The sequence below is a fragment of the Cotesia glomerata genome, linkage group LG3 (assembly GCF_020080835.1).
Source record: "Cotesia glomerata isolate CgM1 linkage group LG3, MPM_Cglom_v2.3, whole genome shotgun sequence".
In the NCBI taxonomy this organism is placed as follows: Eukaryota; Metazoa; Arthropoda; class Insecta; order Hymenoptera; family Braconidae; genus Cotesia; species Cotesia glomerata.
The window spans coordinates 4050997-4070607 of record NC_058160.1 but is presented as its reverse complement, the minus strand read 5'-3'; the positions used below and the strand labels follow the sequence as shown (position 1 = coordinate 4070607).

Sequence of the window (19611 nt, the reverse complement as noted above, 5' to 3'; positions counted from 1 at the left end):
GATTTTAGAAAGTAAAAGATGGTTTAATTTAAGTGTTTTTCGGTGTACATCTACTTATATTATTGAATAAGTGTAATATGGTTGTGATAGAGGCATTTAAAGATCACAAAATTGCTTGATCTTGACGAGTCGAGTATAAAGCACAACCTCATGCGCTTCGCGCTATGAGGCGTGCAATATTTAGATAATTAATTATCTATTTTTCATTGTACTTTTATTTTATTTCATTGTTATCGAGTTTATATTTTTAACGCGGTTTTATTAGTTCTTCCTGTATCTATGTGTGTAACGGAATCGTTAACTCGATTTCCAGCCACCAAAACGTCGGATTAAATTAAAACTTTGCACAATTATCAAGGACCGTTGACAATACAATAATTTAATAAGTTTGTCCCGATCCTGACCAGGATCTTCAGGATTTAAGGTTTTTTATATCCGAAGACACGACAGTGTCTTGATGCGCCAAGTACTAAGGCGTGTACTAACGCATGCAGAGCTTAATCTTTGAGACAAGCATATGACTAAGGGCAGGATCAACCAGGGACGTTTCCTACGTTTTACAATTTTTAAAAATTATTGCTTGAAAAAGTAAAATATACGCTTTGACGGCCAATCAAACTAAAAAGTAGAAAATAAATAATTGTTTAAAAAAGTTAAAAAGACGGTTTAATAAAAAAGCAAACTAAAAAGTAGAAAATAATTTTTAATGAGTTTAAAATAAGAATTGAGTGATTAATAAAAAAATTAATTTTATCGTAAAAAAGCGTGGGGTGCTTGATGTAAATTGCTGCAAATATTTTATTGACAGATATTGGTTAAAGTTGAGTCATTATCAAAATATCTTAAAAACATCGCACGCTTTTTTACAATAAAATAAATTTTGTATTTTTTAGTTTGGTTTTATGTTAAATGTATTATCAAAAACAATAACAACTTTAATTGTTATTTATGTAGATAACATAGATATTGTTGAGCTTGGTGAGTACTTATCTTCGATAAATACAAAACTAAAAATTTTATGCGCGTAACAGGGCTTCTTGGAATTCTCGGAGGGTTTCTCCAACAACCTGAGTAAAGCCCGGAGATAGAGCTGGCTTTGGCTCGAGTGTGCACGCGACGGAAATATGCCGAGCCGCGTAAACCGTACAATCATCAGAACAGACAAAGGAGATTCATATTCAAGCTCAAAGACGAATGGCCCAACGGACGAGCTTGGAATTACATTATTATGGGAATTGCATCATCATCATCATCATCTTTATCATCATCATCATCATCATCATCATCATTTAGGATATAAGTAATCGCATTGTATTTTCCGTTAACATTTAAGAGGCTCATTTTCGAGCATCTATATTCTGAAAAACCCGCCAGGATAATCCAGACATAATATGGAATGATAAACCGACGCTCCCTTTAATAAAATTGTTATTTTATCGGTTTGTCATACACCTTTTGACGTAACATAATTGCCAAAAAAAGATGCTGGTATAAATATTTATCGATGGGACATGTATATAGACTATCGTACGGACAAGTTCAATGGATTTATGCGGCATGAATTTTAATGATTTTCAGTTCATCGATGATTGGTTTGTTTAAATTATTTTTCAGTTTTATAATGATTTTTTTTTATTTCTTCTTAACTTTTATTCGAGCTTTTGACTCTATTTTTTGTAGCTTTTAAAATTGATATTTTTGAATATTTAGTCTATTTTAGTAGAAGGATTTATAAGGACGAGACAAGCGAAATGAGATGTTAAGAAAATAAATAATTTACTTTCGCAAACTTAAATAGACTAGATTTTTTTTCCCACGTACTTTTAGTTGAAGAAAACGAATAAAGTTTTTAACTGATATAAAGTTAGATTTTTAGGCAAGGGAAAAAATTGTAAAGTTAAGCAGCTGTTCGGTCTCAGAAGGCTGAGAAAAGCGATTTTTTAATTATTTATTAACATGAAAATTGATTTACATATATTAGTGATTTTTAACGTTAGTAGTAAGTTCTTTTTTTGACAAATTATGATTTTTCTAGCTTCTGTAGACGATTTTTGGAAGGTCCTCTAAAAAAGGTTACTTGCGGTGAGCACGATATCTTCGGTTTCAATCATCGAAATTCAAAAATCCTAAAAAATTCTACTAATATAAAATATTATTTAGCGATTAATCAAAGGAATTATCAAAATATCTATTTTTAACAAACTAGCGGGTTGACAAAAAAAAATTCACGATTTTCGATGAAAATTTTAAGCCTTAAATTGTTTATAAAAATACAAAATACATTCGGAATTATTAATCCTTAGATCAATTACTGAAAAATATAGTCATAAAAATTGCTTAAAATTGAGAGATTGATTTTATCAGCCGTTTTTGATAAATCTTGTTCACCGATTTTAAAAATACAGTTTTGAGAAAAAAACATTTAAAGTTTTCCGCTCAGCCCTATTTTATGCGACACGCTCCGAGAAGGCTTTACAAAAATCCTTATAACTTTAAAAATACTTGTCTAATTAAAATTAAATTTTCTATAAAGATACTTAAATATATGTATATTAAAAAAATAAAAAAAATTTATATTTTAAAAATTCTATGTATATATAAACTCTTAACTAATCAGTACTGTTAAAAGTTATTCATTAATTTTTTGGTTAATCAATCATTACTAGCGCCAAGATTTTTGCCGCAAATTAAAAATAACAATTCATAATTAGTTGAATGGTTCAAATTTTTAATATTATAGCAAAAATATTAGTCCTATAAAAATTATTTTTAACAAGTTGTTCAAAATTTTATTAAAAAAAAAAAAAAATGCCTCTGATGCTCTTTCCTCAGAATCAATAATTTCACCGTAATTGCAAAAGTAAGATTCATATTGATCAAAAAATTTGAATCTTTTATCAATGAATCAAAATTTTGGAATATTGGTTTTTTAAAATTATCATAAGAAATATTTTTTTTTATAAAATTAAATTCTTAAAAATTTTTGTTTGATTAATTTTTTTGTAGGAACAATATTTTTGCCGTAATTTGTTTTAAAATTGGCACTATTAATTTTTTTGGAAATAAGTTAAATCAATTTAAATTTATTTTTAAAGGGATATAAGATAAAAATCTGGAAAAATTCATGAAAACTAATTAAAAAATTTTTTTTCAATCGACTTTAGAATGAAAATGATGGACACCTGCGTTGCGAAAGATTTATAGTCTTGGCAAAATAGCCAAGTGCGTCAGTAGTAACGATTGTAATTCAATAGATGAAGGCATTGACGCATCAAAGGGTCTAGCAAATAAGATTCCGGAATTCCAGCCGACGGCGAAGAATTTAAAAATATTAATAACTTATAAATTCAAATATACAGACGTCTTACCGTCTATTACATGCCCAGCAGTATTTTTGAGCATCAGTCATCAGTCAAAAGCTAATTTAAATGGTAAATTTATAAAGTAGCAGTTTGCTGTGATATATTGCCTTGGTGATCGTTATTGTTATTATACATAAAAATCCTCATTTAGGTAAACAATAAATCAGGGAAGAAAACAAGTCCCTCGTCCAGCCAGCAGCAAATAATTGATAGTCGGGAAAGTTCACCGACATTGAGTCTGGGAGCGAATAATCCGAGATATAATAATAAATTAACGATATTCAGCGGGTTTGATCTGGACCCCGATCACGTATTTGGTGACCAATGCACGTGCGTTTGTGTTTGTTACCGAGACTATGGGTACTAGCGTAATGCTTGCGTCCAACTGTCTACCAGCTAATGAAAATAAGATAGAGATGACAGAGAAGCATATAGAGAATTACATATTGAGGAGCCGAAAGATAAAGAGTAAAAAGATTATGATGGAAAGGACTGGAGGGAGAAAATAATGCAAAAGATACCGCGATCCCGCCCTGTTCTATCTTCCAGGAGGTATAAAAGCAATTGCAAATTTTATAACAATACCTAGTTACTCTTCATTGAAGACAACTCTCTGATATCTTGTGCTTTTTCAGTGATTTTAATATTTTTAAAGTAGATACTATTAAGACCAAAATGACTTGGTGGATAACTGGTTTACTCATTGCTTCTATTGTTTCTATTGAAGCCCGCGAATTAGTTCGACCTGGTAAGATTTTTTTTTTTTCATTTCTTCTTAGTTTTAATTTTTTTTTGTAACAAAATATAAAATTTAAACTAAACAACCTTGCAGTCACTATGTGACTGCCGAGATTTGTGAACTATAAATAAATAAAATTTTACTTTATTAAATAATTACTTTTGTTAAATTGCAATATATTTTCTTAACTATTGAAGTTTTTGAAGATATAAGCTCGTTCCGATGTTACACTCATCAAGAGCTTTCATTTGAGTACCCACATGCATTTTAAATATAATTTTTATATATACATATATATAATATATATTTTAAAGATATAAGCTCATCCTGATATTACACTCATCAAGGGCTTTCATTTGAGTACCCACATGCATTTTTGATATATTTTTCATATATACATATATATAATATATATAAATATAAAATATATGAAAAATTGATGTGGGTACTCAAATGGAAGGTCTTGATGAGTGTAACATCGAGATGAGCTTATATCTTTAAAAATGTCAATAGTTCACAAGATACAAGGTCGTTTCTTAATTATATTAAATTGCACTGTACTTTCTTAAATATTGACGTTCTTAAAGATATAAGCTCATCCTGATATTACCCTCATCAAGAGCTTTCATTTGAGTACCCACATGCATTTTGATATATTTTTCATATATACATATATATAATATATATAAATATATGAAAAATTGATGTGGGTACTCAAATGAAAGGTCTTGATGAGTATAACATCGGGATGAGCTTATATCTTTAAAAATGTCAATAGTTCACAAGATACAAGGTAATTTCTTAATTATGTATCTAGAGATGGAGCATTTTCGACTGCAGCCTAAATACTTATCATCATAAATTGACTATTGGTGAGAATGATATGAAACCTTGAAAAGGCATAACTCCCGATCAAGACTTTTCCAAAGATATCAAATTTAACCATATAAACCCATTTTATCATATAAATACACTGACCACAAAATTTTGCTTATTCTCTTAATAAAATGGATAATTAATTAAAAATAATTTTATAATTATTTTGTTACGAAATTAATGATATCATATTTTTTTACACTGGAAAAAAAAATTTAATTAATTAAAGAAGAAAAATTTTTTAGATAAAAATTATTTAAATTAAGTTAATTTTTTTTTTTATATATATGTAATTATTTTATATTTTTTACTGAAGACTATTTTTAAGTTAAAAATTTATAATACTAAATTTTTAACATAAATGTTTAAAAAAAAAATTTTAAATAAAAATTTAGGAGCAAGATTAATAAAAAACCATCAACATGGTCGTTTATTACTAATGAGGGACAGAAGGAACCCTATTGCATCATACAATCCATCACGAGCGATGATGCTGACCGGTTTCTACCGGCCGATACGATACTCAACTGGTAGTCAGGCGACTGGCGTATTTGCACAGGGTAATGCGGTCAGCGGCGGATATCTTGCAGGAACCCACAGCCGAAATTATCTACCGCGTGCTCCAGAACCTGTTGCTCAACCTCATGTTCTGAGTGCGGAGGCTGAGGCGGAGGCTGCGCCAGAACCAGAACAACAAGGTACACCGGTCTACGGTAATCAAGAGGACGTCGGTTACCCTGCGAGCCAGAGTGACCAAGAGCTGGGAAGCGAGCCAGAAACTCAATTGGTTTACTTTAATTTATTATTTATCATTTTTTTATTCATTACTAGTATTTTATCCATTAATTTAATTAATCTCCCAGAAAGATGAAGATGAAAGATTACCTGAAGCTCCATTTCAAGAAGAAGAGCAGGAAGATGAAAAAGTGTCGAAGCCAGTGTCGGTAAATCCTCAAGGGAATAAGACCAAGAAGACTACAGTTAACGTTGCAACTGATGAAGAGGAAGATGAAGAAGATGATGATGATGATACTTTCAAGCCCTATTTACCTTCTAAGTCAAACAAGGGCGTTCCTAATTTAACTAATTTCTTCCCGATGATGTTCAGTTTTCCCAGATCTGCTGGAAAAAGCGGAAGTTCTTCTGGCTCGGGGATGATCACTGCTATTGCTAATAGTTATTCCACTGGCAAGAGTGGAATTGCTAGTTCTGTTGCGACTGCCTACGGCGGGTCTCCTAATGGGTAAGAAATATTAAAAATTAGTTTAAGGGGTTATTCTGGTCTAGAAGCATGAAATTTCAGGTAATTTTTTAAGTGCCGTAAAAAAAAGGCAATCAATATTTTTACTATACATTTTTTTATAAGTGATTGATTAACATTATAAGAATACAGAAAAAAAAAGTTGAAAATTCAAAAAATTTGCAGTTGATGAAGTGGAGGGATCTCAAAAAATTGGCACGTGACTATACCTACGATTCCAACCCTCTTAACAATCGGAAACAAAAAAATAATAATTGAGAATGGTTTTACTTGTATCACTGTAGAGTGTTTTTACAAGGGAGGGTGGGGAATTATTGTCTCTCCACTTTTTTCTCCGCAATATAGTCTCTCAACCCCGTCATTATAACTCTCAACCACTTTTTCGTCCCCACCCCCCTGCATGTCGGGATTTTTTCTTTCATGCCCGACACACATGTGCTGCGACTGTGGCCGACTTACGCGTTATAATCAGTACCTGCATTTGCATTACGGTCTTAAATAGTATGGAGGTACTTCTATAATGACATTTTACCTCCATAACTATATAGGAAAACCACAGATAATCCGACCGGTACAGAGGCTGGCAATGAAACGCACATATTCTTGGTTTATAATCATTGAAAAATATTGGTGCGCGCCGGAATCGAACCCTGGTCCCACTCTTTCGAAATGCAGGTACCGAGCCGATTAGGCTATTCAACCTATAACAAAAAAATAAAAAAAAATTATTAATCTAGAGTAATGTCACTATGGTTGGAACTACCAGGGTGACGACTGAACACTAATTTCAAAATTCTCTGACTTTTTCCTGACCAAAAATAAAATTCCAGAACCTAAAAAAAAATGATTGTTATTCAAATATTCGTTATAATTGCAAATTATCTTAAAAATAATTTTTGTATGCTAGAATTCATATCTAATATCCAGAATTGAGTAAAAATTTGGAACTATAAATTATGTTATACTTCTTTTTTATTATTAATCATCAATACATTTAGTTTTTTTAATATTATTGATCACAAAAAAGAAGAAATATAAATTAAGAAATTAAATGACATCAATTAATATTGAACATTATCTACAGTACGATTTTTAGAGTACAGTACAATTTTATTTCTACAGCATTCAAGTTTATTTTTTAAAATAAACTAGAAATTTCCCTGACCCAAAGTTAAATCTCAATAAAATCTCTAAAAAATTTTTTCACAAAATGACGACTGCCTGAAAAAAAAAAAAAATTTTCTATCACTTTTTTTGACATTTTCGAATTTTTAAAAAATAGTAAAAATTGAAATTTGGCGATGACCATAATGCCAATTTTTTTAGACTTCCCCACTTCATTAACTGCTAATTTTTTGAATTTTCAACTTTTTTTTATTTTTTTCTGTATTCTTATAATATTCATAAATCACTTATAAAAAAATGGATGGTACAAATAATGATTGCCTTTTTTTACGGCACTTCAAAAATTACCTGAAATTTCATGCTTCTAGATCAGAATACCCTCTTAATTATTAAAAATTGATTAGTTTATATATTTATTTTCTTTATAATAAATCATAGAAAGAAAAAACGCAACCAGAGTCAAGAATAAGAAGAAATCAAAGGTTCAAATATTCTGAAATATTTATCAGAAGTAATGTATACGATGTATTTCTAAGTATAAAGTTTAATAATGGTACAATAAAGAAACTGGGAAAATCCTGAAAAATTATTTGTTTATTTACTTAATTCAAAGTTGATATCCGATTACTTTTTACACTTATTTCAAAATTTGGCTGTTGAGAAAGAGTTGAGGGTCAAGAGAGTGGAACAAGGACGCCAATGAAATACTTTGTCTCTATCGAAAGTTTCTATGACGCATACGGACATGCAAATTAGCCTGAGGGAATCCCGAAGACGTTTTAAGAAAATAAAAATGTGTTTGATTTTTTTACTCAGAAGATTGTTGACTTACAATTAAATTCAATTTATTTTAGTATTTAAAATATATATGGAATTTATTAATATTTAGGATTTACAATAAAAATTTCAAGGAATTAATTATAGTAATTGTAAAAAAAATATTATAGTTCATTTAAATACATTTAAAAAAATCCTGAAGTTTTAACCGTGTAAAATATCAATCCAGGAAACCAATAAATCAAAACTGTAATGTCATAATTGAAAAAACAAATATAGAATATATAATATTTGGCAAAACTTATCTTTCTGATCGTAGTTTAGGAATTAGTTAACATTTATCGAGCCGGATCGTTAAATCCGAAGCGAGAACAAGAAAAAGGCCTTGAAGGACTACTAAAAGTCAAACTCTAGCCGGAAACAATTAATAGTTTTTTTCTTTCTTATGATATGAAAAGACGCAACACTTTCTCGTTAATAATATACATAAATACCTGCGGTTTTAAATTAACAGCCGCTATATTTGATATTATATTAAATGTTTACACATTGGAAGGTCGCCGGGATATCCCAACGCCAGACAGTCAAGAGATGGCTGATGGTCCCTCGTATATATAAGACACCTTTGTAAGGTTGAACATCAGTCGAGATTGTGATTCGTAAGATTACCAAACAGCAAACTGAACTAGATTTTTTATTTAATAAAATTTAAATTGTTAATTAGAAAAATGAATAAACTTGCTGTTTTGTTCTTCGCTGCCGCGGTCTGCGTCTGTGTTTCTGCCTTCCCATCGTCACTTCCAAGTGGTAATTATAATTACAATTACATTAATTTACTTTCATGAAAATTTGTTATTTTTATTAATTTTTTTCAATTAATTTAAGGCGGCTATGTGAGAGTTGTAAGGGCAGCATTGCCCGATCCCAATCCTCATTATCACATTCCTCACAGTCAATACCGTCCTCACAGTTACGGCGGAGACTACTACAGTGGTTACGACAATTATGATTACGGCCACGGTGGTTACAATCAGGGCTACGATGGTTACAATCAGGGATACGGTGGTTACAATCAGGGCTACGGTGGTTACGGTAATAATTATTATCCTTACCAAAATAATGGACATTCTTCTTCTTCTAATGCTAACTCTGCGGCATTTAACTCTCCGTGGGGAAGTGGTGCATTCGCCAGCGCAAATTCAGCATCTGGGTAGTTATTTTTGTTTTCATAGCTCACTTTATTCATATCTTCATTCGTAATTTATGGGATATGCAACTAAATCCATTTTTTTTTCTTCTTTGCAGACCGGGAAGCGGAATATTTTAGTGATATCTAGAAAAAGAAATCTTTTGAAATTATTCATTTTTCACTTTTGTAAAACTAGAATAATAATATAATTTTGTACTTTTTTTGTAACTAATAAAAGAGTAATTATGTTAATGAGCGTAGTATTTTTATCATTATTAATATTAAGGAGTTACACGTATTCAAAATTTGTGAACAACTTTTGTTAAAAATAATTTTTTATTAGACTTATATTTTTGCTATAATATCAAAAATTTGAACCATTCAACTAATTATGAATTGTTATTTTTAATTTGCGGCAAAAATCTTGGCGCTGGGAATGATTGATTAACCAAAAAATTAATGAATAACTTCTAACAGTATTGATTAATTAAGGGTTTATATATACTTGGAATTTTTGAAATATAAATGTTTTTAATTTTTTAATATACATATATTTAGTATCTTCATAGAAAATTTAATTTTAATTAGACAAGTATTTTAAAAGTTATAAGGATTTTTGAGACTGAGGTTGAAAACTTTAAATGTTTTTTTCTTAAAACTGTATTTTTAAAATCGGTGAACAAGATTTATCAAAAACGGCTGATAAAATCAATCTCTCAATTTTAAGCAATTTTTATGACTATATTTTTCAGTAATTGATCCAAGGATTAATAATTCCGAATATATTTTGTATTTTTATAAAAAATTTAGGGCTTAAAATTTTCATCGAAAATCATGAATTTTTTTTTGTCAACCCCCTAATTTGTTAAAAATAGATATTTTGATAATTTCTTCGATTAATCGCTAGATAATATTTTATATTAGTAGAATTTTTTTTGGATTTTGAATTTCGATGATTCAAACCGAAGATATCGTGCTCACTGCAAGTAACCTTTTTTAGAGGACCTTCAGAAAATCGTCTACAGAAGCTAGAAAAATCATAATTTGTCAAAAAAAAAACTTACTACTAACGTTAAAAATCACTAATATATGTAAATCAATTTTCATGTTAATAAATAATTAAAAAATCGCTTTTCTCAGCCTTCTGAGACCGAATAGCTGCTTAACTTTACAATTTTTTCCCTTACCTAAAAATATAACTTTATATCAGTTAAAAACTTTATTCGTTTTCTTCAACTAAAAGTACGTGGAAAAAAAAATCCAGTCTATTTAAGTTCGCGAAAGTAAATTATTTATTTTCTTAGCATCTCCTTTCGCTTGTTCCTTCCCTATAAATCCTCCTACTAAAATAGACTAAATTTTTCAAAATCTCAAAAATAAAAATAACTTATTAATAAAGTTAAAAATCACTAATATCCAATTTCATATTCATCAACTAGAAAGTAATTTCTTCCTCAACTTATTTTTCCCTTAATCTTCTCAAGCCAATAATGAACCAAAGTAACCTTTTCAACAACCCAAAAGTTTACAATCAATTATTTCTTATAATTAACATCACAATACATTAGCCAGCCATCAGTAACCCGTTAAAATTCTTAAATAATTCTCAATCTTACCTGTCGATCCTTGCACGAACTCCAAGATCACGCAACGCGCCACTTATTTTTTTACTACAACAAAAAATTTTATTCTATTGCTATTTACATACACACTACTAAAGCATAATAGTTACTTTTATTATATAATTGCCGTTCAAATACCGCTCCAAGTTATAATCAGGAAAATGTAATGACCGATATGGAACAAATATCCGTATGTACTTACAATAAAATAATCATTTTACCCAGTTAAATTTATATTACTTCAATAACTATGAGTATTAGTATCAGTATTACATAGTAGTCGGTAATGTAACTAAAGTACGAAGATGTTTGATCGATGCTATCGGGTTGCTACCAACGACCGAGTGTTTCTTCGGGATTACTGGGATTAACTCGGTGCGTGGAATAGGTAAGTTTTTTCTCTATAAATATACCAATGATAATATTATGTATTATTGTTATAGCACAGCACATTAGTCCTGCACGCATGCCATCGCCGATTTCCGCGGTGATATACATTTCTTCCCAAGCTAGTTATTATTTTTCAATTTCAACACGATACACATAAATTATGCTGTACCATATTATCAATTTTAAATTGTTCCAAGATTTTATTCTTCTTAGATCAGAAATTTTTTTTTCTTCATAATCTTCCAAATCTAAAAAAAAAAATTTGACATGAATCGCGTGGTTAGTTTTTAAAAATTAATTATAATTAAAATAAGTTCTAATTTTAATTATCAATTTTAAATTGTTCCAAGATTTTATTCTTCTTAGATCAGAAATTTTTTTTTTCTTCATAATCTTCCAAACCTAAAAAAAAAAAATTAACATGAATCGCGTGGTTAGTTTTTAAAAACTAATTATAATTAAAATGAGTTCTAATTTTAATTATCAATTTTAAATTGTTCCAAGATTTTATTCTTCTTAGATATTTTTTTTTCTTCATAATCTTCCAAACCTAAAAAAAAAAAATTAACATGAATCGCGTGGTTAGTTTTTAAAAACTAATTATAATTAAAATGAGTTCTATCTTAATTACCGAGAAAAGCTTTTCATTTAAAGCAAACAAAGCAGTTAAAATTAAACAATAGTTTAACGTCCGCTAAGCACGCACCACAAGTCTAATCTAAGCGAAACTTAGAGAATCTATCGTGCTTGAAAGGTCAATATTTGCATGAGGAAAAAAGAATAATTTGTAATTCATCAAAAGATTTGATTAAATTGTTAGAAAATAGGAAAGAATGTCTGAAAGATTGAGCACAACCCCGAAGAAAGGTCATGTAGGTGGGGGTGGAAGCGACGTCGGCGCCCTGTTTAGCCGATTGCCGATCAGCGCACGGGCGGGGGCGTTGGTAATGAAAAGTGTTTCCATCTTCTTGTCGAGCGGACGCAAGCCCTCAGTCAACTCCAAGAAACCCGGGGAACAGATCCAGAGAAGAAGGCGCAGAAAGCTCACCGAGGAAGCCGCCATGAAGGCTTACCATGCCAAAGTTGTCGAGGCTCTGAAGAAGAAGACGAGATTTTCTCGCCCGGAACTTGAAGCTCTGTGCAAGATTTACAGGAAAATTACGACCGTTCCTACGGCCAAGATCGGGGTTACTTTGTTCACCAAAGGAGCTCCTCAGACCATCCAGACTGTTGAAGTAAGTTAAGAAGAATTAATTTTTTATAATAATCTTTCTTAGTTTATAATATTTAATTGTTATGATAAATGATAATAATTATAATTTAATCATTTTTTAGCTATAAAATATATCATTAAAAATTATCACGGCATTACACTGAAAAAAAAAATTTTCTTATTGAAAAAATGGGCAATGTTATAATAAGAAATTAATTTGTTTGAAATTTCAATAATTTTATGTTTTAGCTGGAAGAATAAAAATTTTTCTCACAGTAACTTTCTTGTTGAATAAGTTTTTATGATTTGGAAAAAAACAATATTAGATAAACACTAATTATTTTTTCCACATCTAGATAACTTTTTTGTTTTTTTAACAAGTAGTAACTTTTATTTATTCAGCGCGCAAAATTTTTATTTATTCAGCTAAAAAACAAAATTGTTGAAAATTTTCAACGAATAAATAAATTATAACACTACTCATTTTTTTTAAAAGAAATTTTTTCTTTCAGTGTACACAACAGTACATTTGTAAAATAAATATATTACAGAGATTTATATGTTTTTTCTTTTCCTTTTCATTACTCAAAAGTTTTATAAAATTCATTCAACAATTGTTTTTAATTTTAAATTCTATCTAGCATTATTTATTTCTTCGCTTCTCTTTTAAACGCTGATAATTTTTCTATACTTTTATTATTATTATCAATAGAAATATGGTGATGATGATGATGATTACCTTATTTTTTAATCGATAGGGTATCGACAGAACGATATTCCGTGAACTGCTGCACAATACCTTTGATATTATCACAGAAGACGCATTGATTGAACGAATGTTTTGCTGCTGGGATCGTGATAGTGAAGGTGCTATCAGACTTGAATCTTGGATCATGGGATTGGACGTTTTTGTTCGTGGAACCCTGAGAGATAAAATGGAATTCTGTTTTAGAGTTTATGATTTGAATAACGATGGATTTATTACCAAGGATGAAATGTTTCAATTACTAAAGTAAGTGTTATTTTAAATACATGAAGAAACAAATTAATTCAAAAAATAAAAATAATAAAACTCTAATAAAAAAAATGATACTGACATTAGCAGACATCTAAAATATTTTTTTTAATTTTTATAATAAATTAATTATGATAAAAAAAAAAATATTTTTGAAAAACAGCAGATAGAATTTTTTTTTTAATTTCTACAATTTTTCTACTAAATTTTTTACACCATGATTTAATTTTTATAAAAATCTTGAAAATTTTAAGATGTCTTTTGATTTCAGTATTATAAAAAATTTTTTCCATAAGTCAAGTAATATGTTAGATATTAAAAAATACTTTATTTCACAGATGAAAATTTTAAGACACTGAAATTGAGAGACATATAATTTTTAGATTTTTTTTTTAATAAATAAGTTATAGTAAAATCAATTTATTCAGAAAAATTGCATTTTAGGAGACTCTAAAAAATTATAAATGTGATTTTCTAAAAATAATCTTAAAAATGTGGAATTTATCATTAAATTTTTTGATAAAAATTGATTCATAAAATTCTAAAAAAAAATTTTAATGTCAGTTAACCAGTGTCATAATTATGATTCTGAAATTAGCTGACAACTAAAGTTTTATGACAAATTAATTCCAAAAAAAAAATACTTTAAAAAATTTCACTAACAATTTTTTTTAATTATCAAATGTGGAATTTTTTAATTAAATTTTTTGATAATAATTTGATATTAAAAATTCTAAAAAAATTTCTAATGTCAGTTAACTTTAGTGTGTCTTTATTTATTTTTAAAGAAAAATCTAAAAAAAAATTGTCAGGTGTCTGCTAATTTCATGATACTAAAATTAGCCGACGTTCAAAAATTTTTCTATTTTTTTCAACAATTAAATTGCTAGTAAAAAAATACTTAAAAAAAATTGCACACATAATTTTTAAAATTTTCTAAATGTGAAATTTTTTCTTTTAATTTTATTGTAACAATTTTTTCAGTAAAAATAATTATAAGAATTTTCAGATGTCGGCTAATTTAATTTTCATGCTAATTTCAGTGTAATAAAATTTTCCCTAAGTTATCTTCAAAATAATGTAAATAAATATTAATAATTTATTACCAGAAATTGTCTAATAAAACAACCAGGGGAAGAAGATCCCGACGAAGGCGTACGAGATTTATCAGAGTTGATCCTAAAAAAATTTGACGTCGATCACGACGGCAAAGTTTCCTTCAACGACTACGAATTTGTTGTAAAAGAAGAGCCATTGTTGTTGGAAGCTTTCGGGCAGTGTTTACCAACCGAGGAAAGTTGTTCGGCATTTCTTACAACATTGCAACCATAAACTTGACCTAAAATTATTCCAATAATTATTAGTAGTTTAAATTAAAATGAATTAATATTCCGCGTATCAATATCAATAAAATTTTTAATTTTTCACCAGCACTAACAACATTATCTCGAGTATTAAATTCAGTAAGAGTGATATTAGAGTGTCATGTTTTAATTTGAGGATCGTTAATTTAAGCGATAAGCCAGAAGTATTAAAAAAAATAATCGGTGATTAGAATGTTAGTCATCACACGAAACAATAGTCGAGGTTAAAAATTCATCAGATTGGAATACACGTCAGCCAATCGTTTCTTAGTACAATTGTAAAATCGTTATTCGCCATATCGGGTACCAAGGAACCTCTCATCATACTTACCAACTACTACCATACTATGAAAGAATAATAGAAACATGGAACGTGCTACTCGAAACTAATCGTTTATTATTCTAATTATAACTAACCTTGCCGAGATATTTAAAACAAGATATTTCACCAGCCGGATTATTCAACAAGATGCGACCGATCGACTTTATTGTTTTTCTTCTCTTCTTTGTCTGGGTGAGTCTCTGTAAATAATTAAAATAAATTTAATTAATCCAATCAATTCATTAATTATACACTGATAGAAAAACAATCTTGATTCAAGAAATTTTTTTTCTTCAAAACTTGAACTCTTGAAACTAGATATAGATATATTTCTTTCAAGAATTTTTGTCTCTTGGTTCAAGATAGGCGATAACATTGATTCAAGATGTTACCAACTTGTGTTAAAAATGCCTTTTTTTGAGTGATTAATTTACTTATTTCCAAGAAATAATTTTTATTTGGTATAACAATTAAAGACTATTTAGTTTTTGAAATCTACTTTGATGAATTATTTTAAGATTTTTAAACGATAATGTTATTTTTATTGAAAAACTTAAATGTATCGATTGAAGATAATATAGCTCTTAAGCCAAAAAAATCTAAATCAAGACAAGAAATTTCTAAAGCAAAATAATCATTTGTCTTCCAAAATAAATTCTTAGATCAAGAAACAGAACAGACTAATGAATAAAAATAAATACAACTAATAAACTTGTAACTCCATTAAATATAAAGTAGGCTTTCATAGCCAATAGTATTACGTACTACTTCTCAGAATGTAAAAAGTTATTTGCGGAAAGATTGTCAAATACCAGAACTAGACAGCTAATATTACCTAAAATCAAAAAATCAATAAGCTCAAAAAATGCATACTATGTTGCAATTAAATACTATAATAAACTACCGTTGAATCTAAAAAATTTAAATGTTAAACCTAAATGTATTCGCAAGAAGATTAGTTTATGGATTCTTGAAAATTCGATTTAATCTATCTTAATTTATTGTGTCTTTTTTTTTCTTTGCATGATATGTTAAAGCTTTGTATTGTGTTTATATAAATTGTATTTTTATATATTGTATCACAAACTTAACTCAAATTATACTCTGTTTATTTTGGTTCTATGCACCTCGATAGAACGTGCCGGAATTAAAACTAAATAATAAATAAATAAATAAAATATCTCTTGAGTGAACATAAATTTTCTATCAGTATATAAATATTTTTTTTAGAGTGTCACGTCTCAAGAAGTTTCCAACAATGGATCCCAAAAGTACGACCCGAATTCACTGGAAATGAACAAGAAGCTAATGAAGACTTTCCTGAGGCTCTTTTACCAGGCCGCTAACCGAGTTATGGCTTTGAAAAATAAACCTAGCAATCATATTGATGCTGATGTCCAAAATATTTCTATTTCCGACATCTTGAAGTCGCAGAACTCGGACATTCAAAGCCGATTTTTCTTCCCATCAGAATCTAGAGGCTTTTTCGACAACCTGAACCCAGTCAACGCGATAAGTATAATGTCGAAAAGCGCGACAGGGGGCGTCGTTGATCCCAAGGACCTGGCGCCCAATTTGGGGCAAACTCTGATTGAGATCGGGAACAAAGCTCTCGACGGGATGAATTCTACGGTTAGAATTGTTTCTGACTCTGCTGGAGCTCTTGGAGGACATAGCACAGAATCTGGAGCCAGAATAGAAGAAGCTGGCAAGGAATCAAACGTTTCGACTCCTTTTTTGAGATTCATGGGTGACTTGGACAACTCTACCAGCACAAATGTGACCAACGCTTCTTCCAACAGCACTAACTCTACCGATAAAGCAGAAGCGAGAGTGAATCTTAACCCAGACCCTGTTTCATCGACAGTCGAGCCGGGAAACGCTACGAAAGCTCCCGAAATCACCAAAAGAGAAGCATCGGTACTGACTTTGAATAACCCGAGTAATAATTTAAATGGAAAATTTCCGAGCTCTAAAATTACAGATCCTGCCTCAGTCGATAAGGGAGTGGCTGCCGAGCCTGTCAGGGTGATAAGATCCCCGTCCAGCGATGAGAACGATGATATCTTTGACTTTCCTGAGGATAACGACATCAAAGATGTGCAGCCGATTATTTCTAACATGAAACTCGGGGAAATAGTCGATAAATTTAGTTATTTATAATTATTATTACTATTAATTAAATAAACTAGTGATTTTTAATTGTTCAATATTTTTAGTCACTTAAATTAGTAATTGTTTTATTTAATACCTTTTTTAATCACAAGCCCGTTTGTAATAATTGTTAACCTTGATAACAAATACAATAAAGCAATAAAAGCTTATCTTGACCAATAAAATGAATATTAATTCGCTTATTAAAAACGGCACTCAATGTCAAGTACTAAGTTTTAATTATTTTAAATCGAGTGTTGCGAAAGCGATTTAATTCACCGAAAATCAATACTTGTTTTGTGATAGTTATAAATATAAACTAAGAAAAAATTATATCTTAATAGGCGAGGATAATTAACATTTTCTGGTCATAAGTCGGGTATCAAGGCGAAAATTTAAGCAATCTGTTGCAGACATGGCGGTTGTATACATAACTATTCTTCTGATAGCCTTCATTGATAGCTCTGTAAGTTTTTTTGATATTTAAGTATCAGATCATTTTAATTATAATTATTTGTATGACACTGAAGTTAGCAGACGCCTAAACAATTTTGATTTTTTTTATTAATTAAATTACAACTAAAAAAATATTTCTAAAAAATTACACTTGTAGTTTTTCAAGTTTTTGATATGTGAAAATTTTTTTTTTAATTGTTCAATTGAAATTTTTTCAATAAAAAATTTATAAAAATTTTGAAATGTCGGCTTACTTCATTTTCATTTATTTGTTAAATTATTTTAATTAGTGAATAAAATTGATAAGTTTTGGTAATTGTTTTTTAGGTGGGATTTCACCACAACAATGATCTTGAAGAAAAATTGATGGAACAAGAGAAGACTATACAAACATTGCTGCGGCTTTTACAGCAGCCTTGTTACTTGATAAATCCACGTCAAACGCATCAACACCTACCGGGTTCTATATTGGCAATGACTATTCATCAGAAGATTGCTGATGCAAGAAGAAGAAGAAATAAATATAACTCCTGGAGAAGAAATCCTATCTTTCGCTTTGGAAGTGACAGGAAGACTGGAAAATCTAGCGATTCTAAATCTATTGAGTTGGTTAAGGAATTCTCTGATCCAGAGTTTGATAACGATTTTTATCGAGCTTTGTCCAAAGTTTTGAGGATGGAAATCAACAGGCGCCCCGAATTGAAGAAAGTTATTGGAAATGATATCAAGAAGATAAATATTGGAGATTCTGAGATTTGATTTTTTTCTTTGTTTAATTCAGTTTTTTTTATGTTAGTTGTATAAAAAAGTGGCTAATTGGAATATTTATTGTTACTTTTGGATTCACGTTGTGTTGTTTGTTTAATAAATTTAATATGCAAGAGTTTTTTTTTGTTACTTTGTTGACTACAAGTTTTTATATAGTATTTTAGGTTGTTTTTAGAAAATATTCAAATTTGAGATTCAAATATTGTTACTTATAATTCTGATATATCTTCTTAGGATTCTAACCTCAAGAGATTTACATTGTTCTTACAATTTAATTACATTACAGTGATCTTAGTGAAATTTTGATAAATATAACTATTAAAAAAATCTTAAATTATATAAATTTAACCAATTCATGGATAATTTTAGAAAAAAAAAACTAAACTGTTGCCCAAAAACTTCAAGTTTTATAATTAATAAAAAGTTAGTTTATACGTGGAACTAAATATGCAATTTTTTAAAAATAAATTTGGTAATAAAATTAATTATTATTTTTCAACTTTATAATTATAATTTACATGCTCTTTTTTATATTTTTAGAACCTCTAACTTCTTCGAATGTTTTTTTGTAAAAATTAATACCTTAAACTTGTGAAGAAATTGAAATTCTTTTTGGAAAGAAGAAAAAATATGAATATTTATTTCTTTTTTTAGTTGATAGATAGTTTAAATATCTAGTTTATTAGTCTGTAATATTCTGTGCAATAATTCTTTATAATTAGTTACATGCATAAAATGAAGCTATCTAATCATTTAATTTTGTAATAAAAACTTTATATGTATATTACTGATATCGCCGATCGGCATTTATTTTATCGAAATAAAATAAAATATAAATCTTTTGAGTTAGAAATAATTACTTTTTTACCCTAAATTAGATTTTTAAAAAACTTATTACAATTCCAAAAACCTAACCAAGAAGATATATTTTATTACTCTATAGAGTTATACTTAAATTTCAACACTAGGTAATTAATG

General features: G+C 29.0%; 4 protein-coding genes and 1 long non-coding RNA gene across 7 annotated transcripts; 4 read left to right on the top strand and 1 right to left on the bottom strand.

Moving 5' to 3' along the window:
• Positions 1 to 3955: 3955 nt before the first annotated feature.
• Positions 3956 to 7943, top strand: LOC123260794. The gene is made up of 4 exons (XM_044722143.1): positions 3956 to 4110; positions 5373 to 5764; positions 5841 to 6220; positions 7802 to 7943. Exons 1-4 carry the CDS (start codon positions 4038 to 4040, stop codon positions 7830 to 7832), a joined length of 876 nt encoding a protein of 291 aa, XP_044578078.1. The 5' UTR covers positions 3956 to 4037; the 3' UTR covers positions 7833 to 7943.
• An 829-nt stretch (positions 7944 to 8772) lies between these two features.
• On the top strand, positions 8773 to 9386 carry LOC123260815 (cold and drought-regulated protein CORA-like). Its single transcript, XM_044722173.1, has 2 exons — positions 8773 to 8947; positions 9026 to 9386. Exons 1-2 carry the CDS (start codon positions 8869 to 8871, stop codon positions 9352 to 9354), a joined length of 408 nt encoding a protein of 135 aa, XP_044578108.1. The 5' UTR covers positions 8773 to 8868; the 3' UTR covers positions 9355 to 9386.
• Positions 9387 to 9388: 2 nt separating this feature from the next.
• On the bottom strand, positions 9389 to 11148 carry LOC123260847. The gene is made up of 3 exons (XR_006508557.1): positions 11062 to 11148; positions 10946 to 10999; positions 9389 to 9473 (listed from the first exon to the last, which is right to left on the bottom strand). It is a non-coding gene; the product is annotated as an uncharacterized LOC123260847 (long non-coding RNA).
• On the top strand, positions 11126 to 14905 carry LOC123260793 (EF-hand calcium-binding domain-containing protein 1). Of its 2 annotated transcripts, XM_044722141.1 has the most exons (4): positions 11126 to 11339; positions 12162 to 12576; positions 13313 to 13566; positions 14679 to 14905. In XM_044722141.1, the coding sequence occupies exons 2-4, from the start codon at positions 12175 to 12177 to the stop codon at positions 14899 to 14901; spliced, it is 879 nt and encodes a 292-aa protein (XP_044578076.1). In that variant the 5' UTR covers positions 11126 to 11339; positions 12162 to 12174; the 3' UTR covers positions 14902 to 14905. The 2 variants fall into 2 exon arrangements, with proteins under 2 accessions (XP_044578076.1, XP_044578077.1); XM_044722142.1 differs by lacking the exon at positions 11126 to 11339 and having other exon boundaries at positions 12027 to 12576.
• Positions 14906 to 14996: 91 nt separating this feature from the next.
• Positions 14997 to 18669, top strand: LOC123260791. 2 transcript variants are annotated; one of them, XM_044722137.1, is made up of 3 exons: positions 14997 to 15447; positions 16486 to 17875; positions 18193 to 18669. In XM_044722137.1, exons 1-2 carry the CDS (start codon positions 15403 to 15405, stop codon positions 17416 to 17418), a joined length of 978 nt encoding a protein of 325 aa, XP_044578072.1. In that variant the 5' UTR covers positions 14997 to 15402; the 3' UTR covers positions 17419 to 17875; positions 18193 to 18669. The 2 variants fall into 2 exon arrangements, with proteins under 2 accessions (XP_044578072.1, XP_044578073.1); XM_044722138.1 differs by lacking the exon at positions 18193 to 18669 and having other exon boundaries at positions 15001 to 15447; positions 16486 to 17175; positions 17240 to 17422.
• The last annotated feature ends 942 nt before the right edge of the window (positions 18670 to 19611 follow it).